Here is a 20,424-nt window from a genome sequence, read left to right on the forward strand (position 1 = left end):
CCAGGTACCTACTGTCCAACTGGGGGCCTCTTGAGAACCACTTCCAGCTCTCAGCCAGTCTTCTCCTCCATGAAACGGGGGCAGGAGTGGTTGACAGCCACTTGGCAGATCCCATGGAGTTGAGAATCCCTCCTGCCTTGTGGGAGAACCTAAAACATCTCTCCTTTACTGACTGAGTCATTGAGGCAGAAAAGGTCAAAGAGGCAATGTCAGTGGGCACAGAGCTGTACAGAACTTCAGGCTGGTGCTTCTCTGACCAAATGGCATTCTGAAGACACCTCAGAGGCAAAGCAGCCCCAGAGCAGTCCGTGGGGTGGAGAGCATCTGTCTTTCCTCCCGGGCCTGGCGAGAGGACGCCCCCCACCCACAATCCTTGCAAGAGAAGAGGGCAGAGAAGCGAGGGGACCAGCCCAGCTCACATCTCCTCCCAGAGGAGTTCTCCGGGGAACCCTTGAGTCGGAGCCCCGGGGAATCCGGGCTCCTCTGGGATTTTGTTCTGAATCTCTAAGGTGGAGCCTGGGTCTGACCGAGCTGTAAGGATCCTCTCACCCTCGACGGGGAGGAGAACCAGCACGGGCCCTTTAAGACGGCTGAGGGTGGGGGGGCCGCCGGGAGAGCCCCGGCCTGAAACCGGAGCGCGGGTCGGCGCCTGCCCCGCCCCAGCGTTAAGTAGGCGGCGGGACGCCCGGGAGCGCCAGCCCGCGCCAGTTCTCTCAACTCGAAGACTCTGGCGTCCAAGCTCCAGGCTCCGGACTCCACTCCTCACAAGTTCCCGCTGCCCAGCCCGCCGCCGCGATGCGCTGGGGTCCCCGGCTCCCGCTCCCAGCCCTCGCCCTGGCCCTGGCTCTGACCTTCGCTGTGTTGGTGGGACCAGCATCCACAGGTGAGTGAGGGGCCGGAGACCCCAGCCCAGACTGGCGGAGTGGTGGAGGGTTTCTTAGGCAGAGAAAAGGGACAGGAAGACCCAGGAGTGGCCCCCAGACGGGGAAATGAAGGGGCTGCTCTTCTGCCATCCCCGGCCAGGGGAGGCAGGATCCCCAGCGACGTCTCTCCATCTGGGGGTCCAGTGGACTCTGGTTATCTGAGGTTGGCTCCTGGGTCGCTTGCCTAGGGCGTGGCTCTGTGCAGGATTGTCCTCTAGACCCAGAGGGGACGCCCCGGTGCCACCTGGGCTCCCCGTGTCCAGCAGGCTCTCTCTGACCGAGTCAGGGCCCAAAGGACGCCTGGTGACAGGGCGTCCCCCACCTCCAACACCCAGGCCAGGAACGGGAAGTGCTGCAAGGTGGGCATTGGGGAGGAAGCCACCCTCCCCACCCCGTGTGGGACCCCGAATGCACCCCAGCTGCCACCTCCTCCAGCATCCTTGGGTATCCTCCAGCTGCGCCCCACTCTGCTCCTGCTCCCCTTTGCCGGGTGCATTCTCTGTCTTCACCACCACCCCCTCCTCCCCTTTCTGTCTTCTCTCTCCTCACTGAGAAAGCCTAGCTGGTGACAGGACCACCCACTCTTCAGCCTCCTAGAGGCAGGGCTGGCGCCCCTCAGATATCCTGTGCCCCTCAGACAGCCCTGGGCGACCCTCTGCACACCTCCCTGTCCCAGCCATTGGTGCTTGACTCCAGCAGAAATGGAATGCCTTCTGAGAGGTGCTAGGACATATCCAGTCTCTATTCCAATGCCAGAAATCCCACCATTATGGCATTCTTCCCTTAGTGAAGGCATGGTCTAGTTATGCCATAAGAACTGTGGCCTCAGGGCCCATCAGTCATTAATACCCATGTATGTATGAATCAGTGCTTCAGCCTACATCTTTTGGGACCATTCCCAAGAACAACTTTGAGCTGAAGAAGGGCCTGAGTCTCCCTTCCAAGTTCCCTAGGCCACACTCCTCTCCCCATCAGATGGGGAAGCCAGTTCAAATGGACAGTAATCATGCGGTACCCAAAAGGGAAATGAGTCAGGGGAGAGCCCCCCACTGGAGTGAGTCAGAGCTGGATCCCCAGGCTCCCTGTTCCCATCTCCAGGGACCCCATCCTTCAAGGTCTCAGGGGGTGGGTGATAGGCTGAGCCTCTAGAGAGATGGGAAGGGGGCATCTAGGCTGCTAGAGAGATGGGTACACACCCAGCCCCCAGCCTCTAGTCAAAGGAGCGACTCCAGGACCCACCTCCTTGGGCTTCAACTGAGAGCCATTCCCAAATTCCTTCCCAGCATCAACAATGTGCAGACATTGTGCTGGGCAGTCGGGAGCGCACAGAAATAGAGACTGGACTTGGACTCATTCAGAAGGCAGAAAAGCAAATTAAAACGCAACAGCAACTCCTATCGTGTCTGCAAAGATCCAGACGAGGAGTGTGGTGAAAAGAAATTCAGAGGCAAACTAGGGCGGGACAGAGGGTGATCCTTGAGCTAAGCCTTGGAGGATGGGAAGCGGGTCAGGGAGCACAGGCTCAGAGATGGGTATGAGCAGAGATAAGGAGGCCAGTAGCCTGGATGGAAGGCATATATATTTTGAGCACAAGCCAGTAAGAGCCATTGGGGTGGGGCACGGAAACCTGAAATGGCAAAATGCAGCTCACAGCCTAAGCCCTGCTGGCAGTAGGGAGCCAGTGCAGGTTTTAGAGAGGAGAGCAGCCCGTGGGGTTAAAAACATCAAGCAACCCCTTCCTCTAGGAGGGATTTGGAAGTGGTGAGGGGGTGGGCAAGCTAGTACCCTCTCCCCCTCCCAGTCTGAGCTCCCCTCCAGCAGCCCACCTCTGTCCCCAGGCCTGGCTTAGCTCCCTGTCCTGGTCTCTGTGATAGGGGCAGCCCCTACCCGCAGAAGGTATCACTCCCACCCCTCTTGGACACCAAAAGCCTCCGAGTCTCAGGTACCAGAGTGAGGCACACTGGGATGCTTTCCCCACACTCGTCAACATTCCAGAGCATCCAGGTCATGGGGCCTGAGAGTCAAGCACCTTTGGAGACCACCTGGGCCAACCTTCCAATTGTACACACAGGGAAACTAAGGGCCCAGGGAGGAAGCAAAGTGGTCTAACCCACAAAGAAGCCCAGCTGCCCAGGAGGAAACCCCCAGTCCCACTTTGTGGGAGCTCCCCACCTGCGTAGTCAGCTAGGCTTGGGCCCATATGCCAGTGTGCATGATAAGTGTGGGGTCCATTGCCTTCTAAGCCCTATGGGAGTCCTGGCAGAGCCACAAGCATTGGGAGATTGAGTTGGAGCTGATGTGGTTTCAGTAGGGGGGCATAGCACAAGCAAAACTGGGAGGTCAGAGTGGCCACAGAGCATACAAGGCTAGCGGCTTCTGCACCTCTTCCCTGCCTGGTATAGCTGACTTTGAAAGGCAGAAGATGAGGGGCACAAGTGGGACTCAGGAGGGAGTGCCAGGTGGAGAGGGTTCTTGTACCATCTGGGTGGGGGCCCTGAACTGATGGGGGTGTCTTAGAGAGCAGGGCTAGGGTTGGGGCAGGGGAGCATCAGAAGCAAGGAACTGAGCCAGGGTAGACTGTTGCCTCTAAGAATGGTCTGAGGGACCATCTCTGACTGGAGACAGAGACAGCCTCTGAGTCGTGCGTGTGTGTGTGTGTGTGTGTGTGTGTGTGTGTGTGTGTGTGTGTGTGTGTGTACACTGGGGCTCCAGCACTCTAGAGTGGGGCAGGGACCAGTGCCCTCGGCCCAGCCCACCCGGACTCTGCAAGTGCTGTTCCAGAACCAAGTATAACTGAGCCCCCCTTACCAACATTTGCCCGCCTGCCTGCATAGCCAAGACAAGAAGAGCCTTTCAGTGCTGCCCGCCTGGGGGGCCCAAGGAGGGGGCTGCGCCAGGTGGGCCAGGCGGCCAATGAAGGGCGGGAGGGGAGTAGGGTTTGCAGAACGCTCAGAGGAAGTGTATAGGGAACTGGGCGTGCTGCCCAGGAGGGGGCGGGCGGGGCGGGGGTGGGGAGGGGGGTACTGGAAACAGCCCTCACACACACACACACACACACACACACACACACACACACACAGGCACACACAGCTGTGGGCCCGTGCGCAACCATGTACAAAACCAGCTCCCAGACCTGGGCTGGGTGGAGCCTTCAGGGAAAGAGGCGAGGACAAGATGGGGGGCAGGGGGTGCTGAGCTGCACTGGGGCTCCTCTTCAGTGCCAGGAGCAAGTAAATAAGGAGGCCTTTGGGTCTGGGGTTTGGGTCTCCTCCCTTCCAGGTCCCTCAGCTCTTTCAGTACCGCTCCCCGACTCCCGCCCCATCTAGCTGCCCTTTTGCTTCTAACATGCGCTGACCCAGCATGTACCCGGTACTGTAGAGCCTTTAACAGTTAAGATTCCTTCTCCAGGGACTTCCCTGGTGGTCCAGTGGTTAAGACTCTGCACTTACAATGAAAAAGGCATAGGTTTGATCCCTGGTTGGGGAACTAAGATCCCACATGCTTTGAGATGAGACGAAGAAAATATAATTAAAGACTCCTTCTCCAGTGGGTTTAGGGTGTGTTTCAAAAGAACACTAGTACTATTATTACTGAATATATGTGAGTAATTTTTGAATGAACTGAATTCATATGAACAATTTTGAACTTGGATTCTCCCTGGGGTAGGGTCTTGTGGCTCTTTCTGCTTCTCAGAAGGGTCCACAACTCCAAACACGGTCCATAACTCCAGAGAAAGCCCCTGAGTGAGCACTGGCCATGTTGTCCTGCAGCCCTATGGCAGCTCTGCAAGTCACCAAACATTCTCATTTTACAGATATGGAAACTGAGACTCTGAGAACATCAGGAACTAGCCTCAGGCCACTCTTTGGGCACACGGGCTATGGTGTTCTCACTCACCCCAACAAAAGTCACCTTTCCCAGCTCAGGCCAGGTGTGCAGCCCCCCACCAGAGGAGAGAGAGACATGTCTTTAGGAGAAAGTCCCCTGAGGACCCCAGATCTCTGTGTCCATCTCCACAGACCCCTCCAGCAAGTGCCCCTCACCTTTCTAAACCCTCCCCACTTCCTCACGGCACAAGCAGATCCTCTTCAAGAATGCCTACCACCGCACCCCCAACAGCTGGGATGGCAAATGAAGCCACATTTGCCTCAGATGCAGGGGAGTGCCCTGGGGCTGCCGTCACGGTGGCTTGGTGGCATTGCTCACCCATGTTCTGGACAGTGCTTCTCCTGTTGACCATTCCTTCTTCCCACTCAGCTCCTGCCCACACCCCTGCCGCTCCCAGCCTGCCAAAGCACCAGCTCTCCCAGTGCTGATGGGTATCAGCCAGGCGTCCCGCCACTGCTCAGGCTAAACTGTTTCAGTGTGTGTCTCTCGTGGTTTAAGTGTCCTGGCGGTCAGTGAGGTGGCTTCCCCTCCCAGACCTCACTGCAGAGACTCCCCAGCCCAGGCCAGCTCCCCGAGGATGTTCATAGGGAAATCAGGACCCAGAGAGGGGCTGCTGTTTTCTGAGTCAGACAGCAAGTGCTTAGCAGGATGAGTGGTAGGCCTCTTGGCTCCTTGTCCTTGTATCCTGGTTTGGATGTGGCCTCCCCCATATGGCCAGCAGCTTCCAGAGGGCGGACCTCCCCTCTGCTTTTCTCTGAGGTCGCCACGATCTTGCAGAGCCCAGGACGGGGCCCACAGGGGCGTAGAGATCACTGAGCCAACCAGGGATTTTCAGACTGTGTCCGAGGTGCTCCGGGACTCTACATTCCCATATCTGGGAATACAGGATGCTTGTGCCACCCTGATTCATGCATAGCAGTCCCATGAACATGTGTTTATAGATGGAGGTTTTGTGTAAGATACAGTTTTGATAAAGCGTTCTGTGGCTTTGTAAAAAAGGCTTGCTCCTGCTGCTGCTTCTAAGTCACATCAGTCGTGTCCAACTCTGTGTGACCCCATAGATGGCAGCCCACCAGGCTCCCCCGTCCCTGGGATTCTCCAGGCAAGAACACTGGAGTGGGTTGCCATTTCCTTCTCCAGTGCATGGAAGTGAAAAGTGAAGGTGAAGTCACTTGGTCGTGTCTGACTCTTTGCGACCCCATGGACTGCAGCCTACCAGGCTCCTCCGTCCATGGGATTTTCCAGGCAAAAGTACTGGAGTGGGGTGCCATTGTCTTCTCCTTAAAAACTAATTAATTGCTTTGAGTTAAAACATTCTGAGAGCAGGGGAGAGCCAGGTCAAAAACAAGAGAGGACTTCCCGACTTACAAAGAATCGAAATCAAGATTACAGCACCCGCCATGGTGCCACCTGCCTGCAGGACCCAGGGCTGTGGCTGGGCCCTCTCTCTCCCCAGTAGATCAGCTGGGATCCACGTTCAAGGATTATGCCGTGTCCCATCGTCTGGCTGGTGCACTAGACCATCAGATAACAATCCGTAATCCCTGGGACCCTTCCACCGCTGCCCATGCTGTTGCCTACAACTGGTCTCTCTTTTTCTCTCCATCCTTCAAGGTTCAGCTCCAGCACCATCCCCTGCTTGGGCTGCCTTTTCCCACTGATTATTGAGGGCTGCAGCCTAGTCTACCACCCTTCTGGGGCCCCACCCTCCATCTCTGTGGGGTGACAGGCCTTTCTCCCCCTACTCTTACCTGGCCCCTGCCCTTGTTCTGTGACCTCCATCAGTGTGACACCTAGTAGGTATGTGTGCATGTGTATGTGTGCATGCTTGCACACACGTGCACACACACACAGAGTGCTTTCAACAGCCTGGCTAAGGGCCTAACAAGGAGAGTGTCCAGCCCCCAAGCCAGCAGCCTGGGGGAAGCCCCCAGCTCAGGATACAGCCCCCAGCTCCACCACCCAGCCAGGGCCCCTAGCCTGGGCCCTCCTGCTCTCTGGGAAGATCGAGGGGGCGGAGAGAAGGAGACCAACTTCCGTTCCCACCTAAGAGCAGCCCCTCCTCCCCGTATTTCAAGAGGGGGCAGCTATAAATATCAGTGGGCCCAGGATGTTGATTCCCACGACACCAGCCCCTCCCTGCCTCTTCCCTGTGTACAGCAACTGGGGCCGGCGCAGCTCTCCTACAGCTGGAGGCCAGCCAGGCCAGTCTCAGGCCCAGACACACTCATACACACACACACACACACATTCTCACCGTAGTGAGGGAAGGAACCAATCACCCTTTTTGGGCGTCTTGGAGCAGCTCAGAGTAAGCTTCCCTCCCGCCCGCCTCACAGTCCTGACTCAGGCCCCACCTCTCCCTCCTCTTGAGTCCTCAGCTCTGCAGGGCTGGGGGAGGCAGGAGGCCAGGCTCACCTGGTCAAGAACACAGTAGAAGACAGCTCAGAATTCAGTTCCCACCCAGCCACTCGATGCAAGTGACCAGGCCTTTCTGAGCCTCAGAAAAGGCTCTAAAATGGCATAAATAATTCCTGCCTCCTGCATGCTGAGGATTTGTCTGGAGTAAATGCTCAGTAGGTGCCTGCTCCTGAGGTTGCTAATATTCCATTATTACCATCTTCTTCTGGAGTGGGGCAGGCGCATCATTGGAGCAGGGCGGGAGTGCGGGGTTCCTGCTTAGAAATCTTTGAGAAAGTTTCCAAAGCAGGGGACTGGATGAGGTGGCCCTAGGAGAGGGTCTGTCTGGGGCAAAGTGATGTGGAAAATGGAGCTGTCAAGCCAGCCTCTGACTGCCAGCCAGCCCAGGACCCCTCAAAAGGAGGGGAGTGGGAAGGCTACATCTGATTGACTCACTGGGCTGAGGTCCACACACCTCTCCTGTGTGAGGAGAAGCAGAAAAGCCCCTCCGAGCTCCACCCCAAAGCCTAATGGCCCCTTAGATAGAGACAATTGAGCCAAGATGCAGCACAACCAATCTGTTGAATGAGTGACCAAATGACTCCCGTCCCAGGAGTAGATGGATGGGGATGGAGAGAAGGAGCAGGCAGCAAGACCTTTATAGGGTGGGGATCCTGGAAGCCTGTCTTCTCCCTGGTCTCTGCCCACCCTTCTCGGGCTCCTGTGATGGTAGGGGCTGGAGGCCAGGGCCCGGTGACATGAGATGGTTCCCCCGGAGCTCCTGGGGGGCTATTACTGCCACTCAGCAAGCAGCAGTGGCTGAATCTGTATCAAGAGGATCTAGAATGAAGAACTGAGGATTCTCTCTGCCCTGCCTAGGCTGCTTGGACCCACCAGAGGTATAGGTGATGCCTGAGTCTGTGGATGTGTGAGATCAGAGTTGGTAGAGATGAGAGAGGGTCTCAGGAAATAGCTTCAGACTGGGGTGAGCAGCCTAGGGGAGTGCCAACTGGACAGATTCTCTGGGTAAAGAGCCTTGGCCCCCGCAAGCCATGATCCCAGTGTGGGGCATCCTCTGCCTTCATCCCCTGAATAGACTGTTGGGCAAAGACTGGCCAGCTCCCTGGTAGTGTGCTAATAGAGTCCAGGCTCCTGTCCCCAGCTCAGGCTCCATCTCTGAGCATCTGGCCCTTATACTTCCAGACACTCATCTGGAGCCCAGCTGAGCCCTTCCAGGGAGAAGGTACTCAAACAGGGGCCTGCCCCTCCAACTATTGACAGCCCTGGGATAGGAGAGATGTTGGAGGAACTTGAGCCAAATGTGTAATGTCAGCCCTTGGGATACCTGGCCCTGCTGTGTGGCCTTGAGCAAACCTCTGTCTGTCTCTGGGTCTCTGGGTCAGATGTCCATTCTCCAAGGTCAGCTCTAAAATTCTGAGCTCAAGCCTCTTCGGAGCAGGAGAATTATCTCTGCTTCTATCTGGAGAGAGCCGGCTTTTTGTCTGGGTCCACACAGCAAGGCAGGCTGGGCTTAGAACAGGACTGAGAGGCGGCCCGGGTTGCCAGAGCTCCCTGGCATGGAGAAACCGTTTCTCTAAGTTGGCACAGAGCCCTGGGGTTCTCCTGGGATGAGAGCAACGGCTCCTCTCCACCCCCGGTTCCCATCTTCCAGCCCCCTGGCCCCAGCCCCACCCCACCAAAAATAAACCCAGACCACCCCATCCTGTACCAGCCAGACCCACCCAGCCCCTCCAGAGCCAGTTGAGTCATTGCTCAGAGCTGCTCCTTTTTTAACTGTCTGAGTCACCGGTTGTGGCTATAACTCCATGACACATGACCAGGGCTATAGACACCCCCTAGCCCCCAGCAGCCCAACCAAGGGAGGGGCCTGAATAGAAGCCGGCTGCAGGTGTGAGCCTGGGCCACCGCCTCAGCTTGGAACCCCTCCAAGCCCAGGGAACTCCCCACCCAGCACCTCAGAACCCAGACCTGTCCCCAGCAGTCCTGGAACAACCCCGCTCCCCTGTTCAGGACAGCCCTTCAGAGACCTTGGCCTCAAAGCCCTTCAGCATCAGCTCTGCCCCCACAGCTTTGCTTTGCCTCCAAAGAGACCCTGGGGCCTCTCAGCTGTAGACTGCCAGGCACACAGGGTCTCCAGCCCTGGGGGTGGTGGGAGCGGGCAGAGGCCTGGCCTTCTGGGGTACAGGCCACAGAGATGCCTGATTCCTGCCCTTCCTGACCTGGATCCGACGTGCACTGACCAGTCTGCCCAGAGCACCGTGAAGATTTTCTGTGGAACAGAACCCGCACTTCAGTTCTTCCCCTGCTCCCCCCGTCTCCCCTCTATTCACCATGTCAGCTGGCCTGCGGCTTGGCCCCCCACCCCCGCCTCTCCCCAAGGCTGTCTCTCCATCTCACTCCCCACCGCTGCCTGGCCCTCTCTGGCTGCCCCATCTCTGTGGCCCCGGCCTGTTCTCTTTCCATCACCCAGTCACAGTGGCAGATGGCACCCCCACCCTCCGCAGGCCCTTCTCCGCCTCCTAGACTCCTAGACATCACACACCCTCACCTCCAGCCATTCCCACCACGGACTCTGGGCCCCAGGGACCCATGCTGCGAGAAAATTTCCTTCCTCATTACCCAAGCCCCCACCGTCTCACCCCAGAGCACAGGCTACATCCTGTCCCAGGGAATGTTAGGATCCCTCAGACAGTTTGCTTGGAGGCTGAGAAAGGGGGGCAGGGGGCCTGGGAATGGCTCCACCCCCGGCCCCTGCCTGCACACAGGCCTGTACAGCCTCAAACACCATCCATCTCCTGTCTGTGGCTATGGCCTCCAGCTATAAATAGGGGCTCAGGGTCTATTTTCTTTCAAAACAAGCACCAGACTGTCACCACAGGCCCAGAAAAGCACTCCCCGGCTGGGGCAGTGCCCCACTGCGCCCCAGTCATTGTGTCCCACCCTACCCCACCCTGCCCCAACCTGCAGGCACCGGGCCCCGGAGGGCAGGGGAGAGCTGGAAGCAAGCCTGGAGGTAAGACAGGTTGGAGGGGCCGAGCTGGGGCAAGCCTCCTAGGTGCAGCCCCTCCCGGCTGGGTGAGCCAGGGAACACGGCCCCCTCCTGCCCTGCCAGGCCTTCTCCTCCCTTTCTCGCCACCTCCCATCACCAGTCTTGTCCCTGAGACTCACAGTGTTAACAGAGAGAGGTGACAGTCACACAGCTCCTCAAGCTGCGGTGGAGTCTCTTTGTACCCCAAATGCGGGAGAAGGCGCTATGGGCTGCGGGGAAGGGTGGGGAGCCTGTCTTTCCTGAAGGAGCGTGAGGGCATTTCACAGGCAAAAGGGAAAGGAGAGCTTGCTGGGCAGAAGGCCCAGCCTGAGCAAAGGCCGGAGTGCAGACCTGTCAGGTATGGAGGGAAAACAGCCCAGGTCTGGTGAGGCTGGCACCTTTGGGTGTTTGGAGGAGTGAACAGGGGAGCCTGGTGGGGTGGGAACAAGGTCATCCAGCATCTTCAGTGCCACACCAGAGGACTGGGGGCTTGGTAGGAGGCACTGGGGAGCCATAGAAGGCATCCAGGCAAGCGAGGATGATGGAGCGACTCAGTTTAGGCTAACTGTGGCTGCGATTAACAAAGGGAGGCAGGAAATTCATTAAGCCAGGCGAGGGATGGTGACCATCTGTCTTGCGGAATGGCACAGGGAAGCAGGATGGGAGACACATTTGAAGGACGATGAATGGGCTGAATGGATGGGAAGTTCATTCAAGGTCAGGAGGAGGGAGAGGGTCAGAGGAACTTTCAGATTTCTGCCCAGCAGTGGGTGCCCGTGGGCCCTTCACTGGGTGGTGAGCAGGTTGGAGGATAGATGATGCTGAGTCTGGCTTGAACAAGTGTGCTTGGGTTTGGGGGCCTCCCCATGGGTGTTCCTGGTGTAAATGTCCAGGGAGCATTGGCAGGCAGGCCCAGAGCCCTGGAGACTTGGTGCTGGAGACAGAGATAGGCATACCAGAGCAAAGAGGCAGTGCCCGAACCCTGGGGAGAAGTGGGGGGCTGGAGAGAGGGGGCCAGGGATGGAGCACAGCTCAGTGGGTGCTGGCAGACTGGAGGGGTCTACAAAGCTGGCAGGTGAGAGTGCCAGGAACTATTCCAAGAGGAGTCAGGCCTGCCCAGCGGTGGGGCAGGGGGTGTCAGTCTGGGGATCTTGGTGGATCCTGGTTAGCACAGAGGCCTCTGGCCAGGGCACTGAGGTTTCCTGGTCCACCCTCTGAGGCCACACACTCCTGCGGGCACAGCACCAGTGCCAGGGACTTGCTTCTCGGCCTGTCTGCTGTCAGACAGCAGTGCTGATGGGAAAGCCATCCTGTGGGCACCATCACTGTCCCTGCATGCCCCTGGGTGCCGATGTTTCCTCCGCTGGTGCACGTGTGCATGGCAGATGAGCTGACCTGCGGATGTAGGCGCTGGGTCCTGCCCTCCAGAGCCTCCACTCTAGCCAGGCCTGTGGCCACTCAGGCTGGAGGCGGCCGTGCTCTGCCTGCTGTAGTGATCACACCTCTCCACCAGCCACTTTCTGCTGGCCTGGGCTGGCCAGAGGCCAAGGGTGTGTGTATAGGTTTGTGGGTGATCCCTGATCCAAGCCTCTGCTTCCCCCAGTCTCCTGGATGTGGGGCTTCTGTCTGTGGGGTCACCCCACCCCTCTATCGTATATTTCAGGTGGGGGGACTGAGGCACCGATGGTGGTGGCTTCTTCGAGACACTCGGCCTGTTAAACATAATCTGAGTCAAATGGGGCCAGGCCTCTGTCCAAACCCACAGTCACTGCTTCCAGAATCCCCATCCTAGCTTGCACACTCACTGTCTCCAAGATCTGCCTGCCAGGCTGGGGGAAGCCCTGAGACATCTCTCCGGCAGCCCTGCCCTCAGTGGTTTCTCAGCCCAGAATGGGGAGACTCGGAGATGAGCAACAGGCGTCCAGGCTCTGGCTTCTGGCCACAACAGGGGCTGGCCCGCCAGAGAGCCCCATCTCACCCTGGGCAGAGCCCACACCCCTGCCTCTCCACCCTCTTCTCTGACCTCCAAGACCCCAGTGGGCATGAGTAGCACTTATCACTGGTTTCTGGAACGTGCCGCCTTCAGCCAGCCTTGAAGAAGGTCCTTCCCTGGTCCGGTCGGCCCCAAGCCAGCCACACTGGGAAAGGCCGGCTGCCAAACCACCCATGGCAAGCAGATGCTCCCCGCCCCACTCACTCCCTCCCACCTCCACCCCCAACCCTGAGAGAGGGAGCCCCCAAGGACAGGAAGGGAAGGGAAAAAGTGTGTTTTGCCCAGGCAGGGGGCCAGCTCTCACACCCTCCTCCCCCTGGGGCCAGAAGCCGATGCTCCACTTCCGATTCACAGACAGTAACTAACCCCACTCCCCTCCGTGCCTCTGTGGGCACACACCCCTCCCTGAATCCACAGCACCCAGCTCTGGAGCCACACGCACAGGGGCTTGAGTCCCAGCCCGGCCACAGCCCATCTTGACACCCTAACACAGACGACTGCCGTCTTCGAGCTTCAGTTTCCTCACCTGTAAAATGGGAGCAACCTCACAAGGACCCTATTGGGGGCTGGGGGCTGCAGGCCCAACGCCAGGCGAGGGTCCTTCCCTCTCTTTCTTCCCAGCCCAGGCCTACTGAGATGAGGATCCCACCTTGCTTCTGCAGCCAAGAAAGCCAGAGGGATGGGGATGTGGGAAAGGGCATGGAAATCCACCCAGCCGCCCTAGAAGGAGGCAAATTACAAGGCAAGGAAAAGCCGCTGGGAATTGCTCCGCACCACGGCCGCCCCACCCTGGGGAGCAGAAGAGTCTCCACAAAGACTTCATTGAGGGCCCTGCTTCCTCTCCACCCCAGCCCTCCAGCCTGGGTGGACGCTGGGCTGCTGCTTCCAGCAAAACCTCTCATTTTCCCTCCCACTTCCTCTGTGCCCCACGTGGGCCCCGGGGTTGGAACACGTGACTGGGCGCCCAGGGCACCAGCCCTGCCCCAGTTGGTGCCTGTGGACCAAGCTCTGCATCTCCCACCCCCACCCATCCCCTGCTTCCTCTCCAGGGGTGCTCACCTTCCACAGGGGGTCTGTGAATTGGAAATGCTCCCCAGCGAATGCCGAATGCCGCTCAGCACGGGTGGCCTCCGGATGCTTGATTAGATGATAGCCAAGGCCAGTGATCAGGGTCAGAGATCAGCCAATAGCTAAGGAAACTGTTGTCCCGCCTTGGCCTTTCGGGCCTTGCAAGAAACCAGAAAGGCAACTGAAGTGGTTAAGTCCCCGAGAGGGAGTCTCAGAGCTCAAGAGTTCTTGGAGTGAGGAAGGGCGGGGTCGTCTTGACCCCAGTGAGGTCTCTGTAGTGTTGAGATGGGGAGGTGGGCAGGAGGACCCAGCATTCCTGCACTCTATGGAGACGGCTATTGTCTCTCCCAAGAAGGCTGCTTTTTTAACTCCCATGAAAGCAAAAGTGAAAGTTGCTCCGTGGTGCCTGACTCTTTGTGACCCCATGGACTGTAGCCCACCAGGCTCCTCTGTCCATGGGATTCTCCAGGCAAGAATACTGGAGCAGATAGCTGTTCCCTTCTCCAGGGGATCTTCCCAACCCAGGGACTGCACCCAGGTCTCCCGCATTCCAGGTGGATTCTCTACCATGAGCCGCCAGGGAAGACACCACGGAAGTTGACTCCTATAAGCTATTGTTCCTACAGCCGAGGCTTGCGGGGCAGGAGAGGCGCGGGTGGTTGGCGGGCCACTGGGGTGGCTCTGGGTCACTCTCTGGTCTGGAATCAGGGCAGCAGAGCCAGTGCCATGAGGTGAGTGAGCATCTCCTGCTCACTGCAGGTGAGTGAGCATCTCCTAGGCGCCAGCCCCGGCAGGTGCTAAGCCACCTAGCCTTGGCTCTATGACCCCAGTGTCATCACCATGGGCAGGTTACATTGTCCTTTTGGTCTCATCTGAAGTCATCCCTCTAACTTTCCCCCCTTGTTATCTTCAGTGGAAACAGCCTGGGTGGAAGGTCATAGCTCGGTTTGGGAGGGCTGAGGCTTGGGGGACTGTGGGATGTGATGAGGGAAGGTCGGGCACCTGAGTAGATGCGGTGGCAGCTTCTCCCTCACCTGGGAGCCCTAGGAGCAGGTGTAGCCAGGGAGTCATGGTCCAACATCCGGAGCCAGACTGGGCCCACGCCGCCGAATCCTCACCTGCCCACACGCCTGCCCTCAACCCGCCATGATGCATGGCGCTGACTTGCACTCAGGCACACTCATGCCCACATGCAGCCCGCTGAGGTCGTTCGGGGGTCTGCCGTGCTCTGTGGGGTCGAGTTCTCATCCCCACACTTTCACTTTCCCAGCTCTGAAATGGTAGGGGGTGGTGGCGGGAACATCAGCCTCGCTGCCAATCCTGGGGGCGGAAACTCTGGTTCTGAATCAGAGGGAACTTTCCACCCAACCCGGGCCTCCCCAGAGGTTCCCTGGCTTGGGAACAGTGCTAGTAAAGTAAAAATGAGCCCCTTGGAGGCGCGAGAGGAGGGGATCAGGCATGAGGTCCAGAGAGCCTGGGTGACGGGGCAGAGCACCCGGCCCATCCCTGCTCACACACAGGGCCGCATTCAGCCCGCAGGTGGGCCACACACACACCCCAGCGAGGGGAGACAGAGAGCCCTTCAGCCCTGCCTTGGCGCTCTCTGCAGCCCCTCAGACTCCCTCAGAGGGATTCTCCCAGCCTCACCGCTGCCTACCCAGGATCTGGTTAGAAACAGGATCTGTCACCCCTGGGGCCAAACCCAGAGAAGTCCTGGAGGAGAAGCCCAGCTTCACCCCAGAGCAGGACCCCTCCTCCCCCAGCTGGCTGGGGTCTCCCTGCCTCCTCACCCTCCCTGCTCCTGTCCCACATCCTGCCTGCTCTCTCTTGGTTTTTATTCCTCCATCTCCTACCTCAGGCCTCCATCTGGATTCTGAATTCAGTCTTTGCAGAGGAGAGGGGGGTCTTTATTTTTTAAGCTCACTTTTAATACCTTCCTCAGGCTTTCTGTGTCTCTCGACTTAGTTCCCCTTTTCCATTCCCATCGCTACGTTGTTATATTGGTGAATGAATGATGAGTGAATGAATGTATGGGCTCCCACTTTTCTCCCCGCCCACCTCTCACCTCCTGCTCCATCTCAGTGTCACTAGCTGAACCTCCCCTACATCCACTGGTTTAGGTCTCCCACCACCCACCCTTGACTGCAGGGCCAGGCATTCCCCACTGGCCATCCTGCCCAGCAGCTCTGGGCTCCCGAACTTTCTCCCTTATAAAGTCAGGCGGCAGCAGACACCCAGGAATGCTGCTGCTGCCCATGACGCATGCCGCTGCGGGGCTGCCTGGCTGCCCCCAGGCGACCGGGAATGTGATGGAAACGGGGCACAAAGAAATTGATTGCCCAGGCTGGGTGGGGTGGGGGTGCCCAGGCAGGCAGGGCTCTGATAGGCGGCAAGGCCCGGAGCTACAGGCTTTCTGCTTCTGTCAAATTGCTTCTCCTCTGAAGCTTCAGTTGTCTGTCTGATAAGTGGAAGCCAAGTGCCCTCCTCCAAGCAAGGGCCACAGAGAGCCTTGATATTGTGCACCCATCACCAAGGGATGGGGGTCCCAGGGCTGGGTGGGGGAGGGGGACAGGTCTGGCTCTCTGGACTGTCCTAGAGCAAGGGTGGTGCCCCGAGTTACAGCCAGGATGGGAAGGGGAAGAGGGGCCTGAAGACCAAGAGAAGGAGAGAAGTAGATGAGCAGAGGCAGAGAAAGGGAGTCGTGGGACAGAGACAGGGAGAGACAAACTTGGCCAGCCCCAGGGGTTCCGAGGAGCTGGGTCTGCAGCAGCCCCAGGACTGGAAAGGTACCTTTGCTTGAGCCCCTGGCCCTGGCCTGGGGGGTGGTTGGGGAGCCTGAGAGAGACTGAGAGGCCAAAATCCTGCTGCCAGGCGGAGGGTTGAACGCCACAATGCAAGTAAGCCTCATGTTTGGGGTCCCCCAGGGACTGGGACCCGGTCCTCACTCATAAACATCCCAGGAGTGGCCCAGGGAGCCAGGAGATGCCAGCATGAGCCATGCTCTGCCAGGGGGTGGCTTGTTGGGGGACCTTGACCTAGGCTTCATCTCCGTGTGTAAGGAAGGGGCGCGGCGGGGATGGAGACAGACTCCTTCTGTGCCCCCAGCCCTCGTCTCAGGAAGAGGGATGGAGGCGCCCGCCCTGGACCCAGACAGCAGCGCCCTGTTCGTGGGCAGGAAGGGCGGGAAGCTGCGGGATTCTCCACCTTCGGCAAACCTCTCGGGCGGATGGGTGCTGGGCGGGAGGGGTGGCAGCCCTCCAGGAATACACTGCCCCTTTCATGGAGCCCAGAGCAGCCAAGTCACGGCAGGCGGGCACCGAGGGGCAGGACAGGCCTGGGCACAATCATTGCTCTGTCCTGGCAGCTCCCGGCCCACACGCGCACACATGCACAAACACACCGCCTTACGCAAACCCAAAACACACTCCCAGCAGCCACCCACACACTCGCACACACAGGCGAGTACACAGCTACGCAGCCCAGGACACCCACCTGTGTGCCTTCTTCCAGGCAGAGAAACTCATACCTGGGGCACTCATCCTGCCCCTCCTGCTTGTCCCTCAGGCCCTCTAGGCATCCTGATCCCCCCATGCCAAAAGCTTGGAGCTGCCCAAGCAGCCCATACCATTGACCTTCTGCACATTCACCTTTGAGAGCAGACCTCAGGCCAGAAAGGGACTTCCAGGACTAATCCCTACAGACAGGAGGGGGAGAGAGTGGGAAGGGGTGCCCATTTTACAGAGTGGTGACACTGAGGCCTGAATTGGGCCCCTTCTGGCCCAGAGGAGAGCCCACATGGCTGCTGCAGGCCTAAACTGGTGTTTTGATGAATCACGGGTCTTCTTGACCCAGGAACGTCAAGGCCAGGCCTCCAGGCTGTAATGAGGCCTCCTCTCTCCCCCGCACTGCCCTGACATCCCTATCAGGCTGCCAAGCCTGGTGTGGCCCCTACTGCTTTCCTCTCTACTCCTCTGTCTTCAGCATTTCCAGAACCTGTACATCCCCGCCAGCCTCTTGGCCTTGCTTCCCTCTGAGAGTGCCCATTTCCCTCCCTCTCCGCGCCTCTACATAACCCTCACCTCCCCCAGGAAGCCCTCCAGGATTGATGCCTAGCTCATGCCGTCTTTATCCTGCCTGCCTTCTCCATTTGAAGGCCCTCTCCAACTGTTCCCCTGGCCCACCGCCCAGGACAGGGACTCTTGGTTCTTACCACTGCCACCCATCAGAAACAGAGAGGCAGCAGCAGAAGACCAGGAGATGGAGGGAATGGCACTGTCAGAGTTTCCAAAACCCCAGCCAGCAAGGCCTCAGAGGCCTCTGTTGGGGTGAGGGGGCTTCCCGGCCTGTGCGCTCCCGGCTGTACAAGGCAGCCTGTGTGAGCCCTTCCCGCGTGGCCCCACAGGAAACAGCAGGGCCCAGCCCCTCAATGGGCCCATTCAGACCCCAGCTCTCTCTGGAAAGCACCTCTGCTTCCTGTCGCCCTCCCACTCTGGCCTGGAGAACCGGACCAAACAGGCTGCCATTCCCCCCGTGCCAGGGGGGCGCTGCGGGCGGGTGGTTCAATGGCTAGAGCCAGCCAGCTGCTTCAGTTCCTGCCTGGTCCCCAGCTGGACCGCGCCCTGGCAGGTTGACATCCACCTTTAGTGAAAGGGAGTGTGGGTGAGGGCCTGTGCTCACTCGCACACGGTTGGGAAGCAAACGGGCCCCCAGCCAGTGCATGTTAGGCAGGTGAGGGTTTAACAGCAGGCTCTCCGGGAGAGAGGGAGCCCCAATCGGTGTGTTTTGCCTCTTTCCGTGGTATGAATAGGCTCACTGGGCAGCATCACCTGGCTTACAAAATTCCTGAAAATGTAACGGTCATCTCTTGCCAGCCATTCTGAGCTTTGCCATGGTGGCGGCTCCATCCTACGGGGGGCCACCTGCCTCCGCTCCTTGCGCTGTAGCTGCCCCCAGCTTAGTGTGCTGCATTTTGTTCCTCAGAGTCCTTGACCTTGCAGATAAAACACCCCTGTAGGTGCCTGCCAGCTGCCAGTTCCCTGGTCTGTCCGTCGCGGACACTGAGATGAGCTGGGCCCACCGGGCTGTGTCCACCTAGATGGCCTGGCACTTTTGCTTTGATTTCTTTAGCTTTCTAGAGAAGGCTCTGGTGTGGCCAGCAAGTGCTGGCAAGAGGGGATAAGTAGAAGGGATTTCAGCTCAGCCTGAAGGGGAGAGCTTCCTCTTTCTTGGGCATCCCTCCATCTCTACAGGCCGTGTTGACTGCCCTCAGGGCACACAAGTCTGGGACGCCTCCAGGGGCTGATGCAGCTTCCTCAGGTGTATGTGAGCTGGCTCAGACCCCCCGGGAAACAGATCCTCCCTAACGAGGCCAACAGCCTTGACTGACTCACAGAGGATTTAAGAGAAGCCCAAGGAGGATGAATCATCTTTATGACCCTCTCCTGTCTCCCCTTACCCTACCCCAGCCCTGGACATCAAGGGGGCGGAGTCAGTATTTGGCACTAGTCTCCATGAAAGGAATGGACCAGAAATTGTGGCAGCAGGCTAGAGGCCAAGGGAAGCTCATTTGGAGAAATTTCCTGGAGGGGGTGACAACTTAAAAAGAGGAGGTGTCCCAGTGTAGGGTCTACACAGTGACCCTGGGAAACCCCAAATATGACCTCCTGTCTTGGGAGGCCCATCAGACTGTCAGCCCCTCCCAGGCCTTGCCTTCAGTCTGAGACCCAGGCTTGGAGAACTCAGCTGAACCCTGGCTTCTGGGCCACGGTGGAAATAATGGGGCCGGATCTGACAGCTCACCAGGGACCATTAATAGCTAAGCAGCAGGAAGCAATACAGGGTGATGGAGGAAGCTTTGGCCCCTTTTGGTTCTGGCATCGCACGTGGTGTCCATCTGGGCTCAGAGCCTTTGCTCTTCTGTGGACTCACTGCCACCAGGGCTCAGCCGTGGCCAGCCAGTCCAGGAGCTAAACCAGATGGGCACCTTGGAGAAGGAATCTGAGCAGGGATCAGTTTGGGTAGCAATGGTTCTCCTAGAGCTTCATTTCTGGGGGTTGTGGCCATCGGGCCACTTGATTAAGCCAGTGATGGTTTCCCTTTGAGCCAGAAAGGAGCCAGACCCAGGATGGGGATTCCTCTAGGGCCCAGGGGAAGAGAGCCGGAGCTGGCAGAAGCCTCTGGCCCCAGAAACCCATCGAGGAGAAGACCTCGATGCTTGGGATGCTGGGTCTGACCTCCTTCAGAGCCAGGGTCCAGGCTGGACATGAAGCAAGGCCGTGCCTTCTGCTGCCAGGACCAGCTGAGGCCACAGGGGGCACCGTGGAGAACCAAGGGGGAGCCCCGGCCTGAAGCGCCCTCCCTACGGCCCAGCCGTCCACGCTGAGGCTCCTTTCCTCCTCCAGGCACAGGGCCGCACTTCACCACAGCTCTCTCTTGTCACACAGCCTCCTTCTTTGGAGAGAACCACTTGGAGGTCCCCGTGGCCACGGCTCTGACCGACATAGACCTACAGCTGGAGTTTTCCACGGCACAGCCCGAGGCCCTGCTTCTCCTGGCAGCAGGCCCGGCTGACTACCTACTCCTGCAGCTCTACTCCGGACGCCTGCAGGTCAGTGATGTCGCCCTGCTGGACTCCTTCTCTAGCTTCCAGTGCACACCCCCCACCCACCAGCTGTGACCTTGAGCATGTCGCTTTCACCTTGAGGCCTCAAGGGCCCCCCACCCACTGCCCCCGCTCTGAGATGGACAGAAGTGTGAGCCCCTCAGGAACCCGTTCTGTCCGTTTGCTCTCCAGCCACGCTTCTCACCACAACCCCTCGCCGGTCCTTGGTGTTCTGAGCACGCTGACCACTCTCCATTCTCTGCCATCCCGTGGTCTCTTGCTCTTGCCAAGCCTTTGCTCACTACTCTGCCTGATGCAAGCTTCATTCATTCCCTGCACCTGCCTCACTACAGCCTCCCCTTGAAGTCTCAGCATGGGCACCCCTATCCTCACCTGGGCGGATTCCCCTCTCCTGGGTCCCAGCACCCTGTGCGTTCCTCTGGCAAAGCCCTGGCCACCCTCTATCACCACTATGACAGTATCACCGCTGTCTGTCGGTGAT

General features: G+C 58.6%; 1 protein-coding gene across 1 annotated transcript in view; it reads left to right on the top strand.

The window, feature by feature from the left end:
* Window positions 1–618: 618 nt before the first annotated feature.
* CSPG4 (chondroitin sulfate proteoglycan 4) overlaps window positions 619–20,424 on the top strand; it is a 35,768-nt gene continuing 15,962 nt past the window's right edge. Inside the window, exons 1-2 of the mRNA XM_061394766.1 lie at window positions 619–883; window positions 19,765–19,928. Coding sequence (XP_061250750.1) covers window positions 796–883; window positions 19,765–19,928 — 252 coding nt within the window. The 5' untranslated portion in view covers window positions 619–795. The remainder of the gene's footprint in view (window positions 884–19,764; window positions 19,929–20,424) is intronic.

This window comes from Bos javanicus, chromosome 21, assembly GCF_032452875.1.
Source record: "Bos javanicus breed banteng chromosome 21, ARS-OSU_banteng_1.0, whole genome shotgun sequence".
In the NCBI taxonomy this organism is placed as follows: Eukaryota; Metazoa; Chordata; class Mammalia; order Artiodactyla; family Bovidae; genus Bos; species Bos javanicus.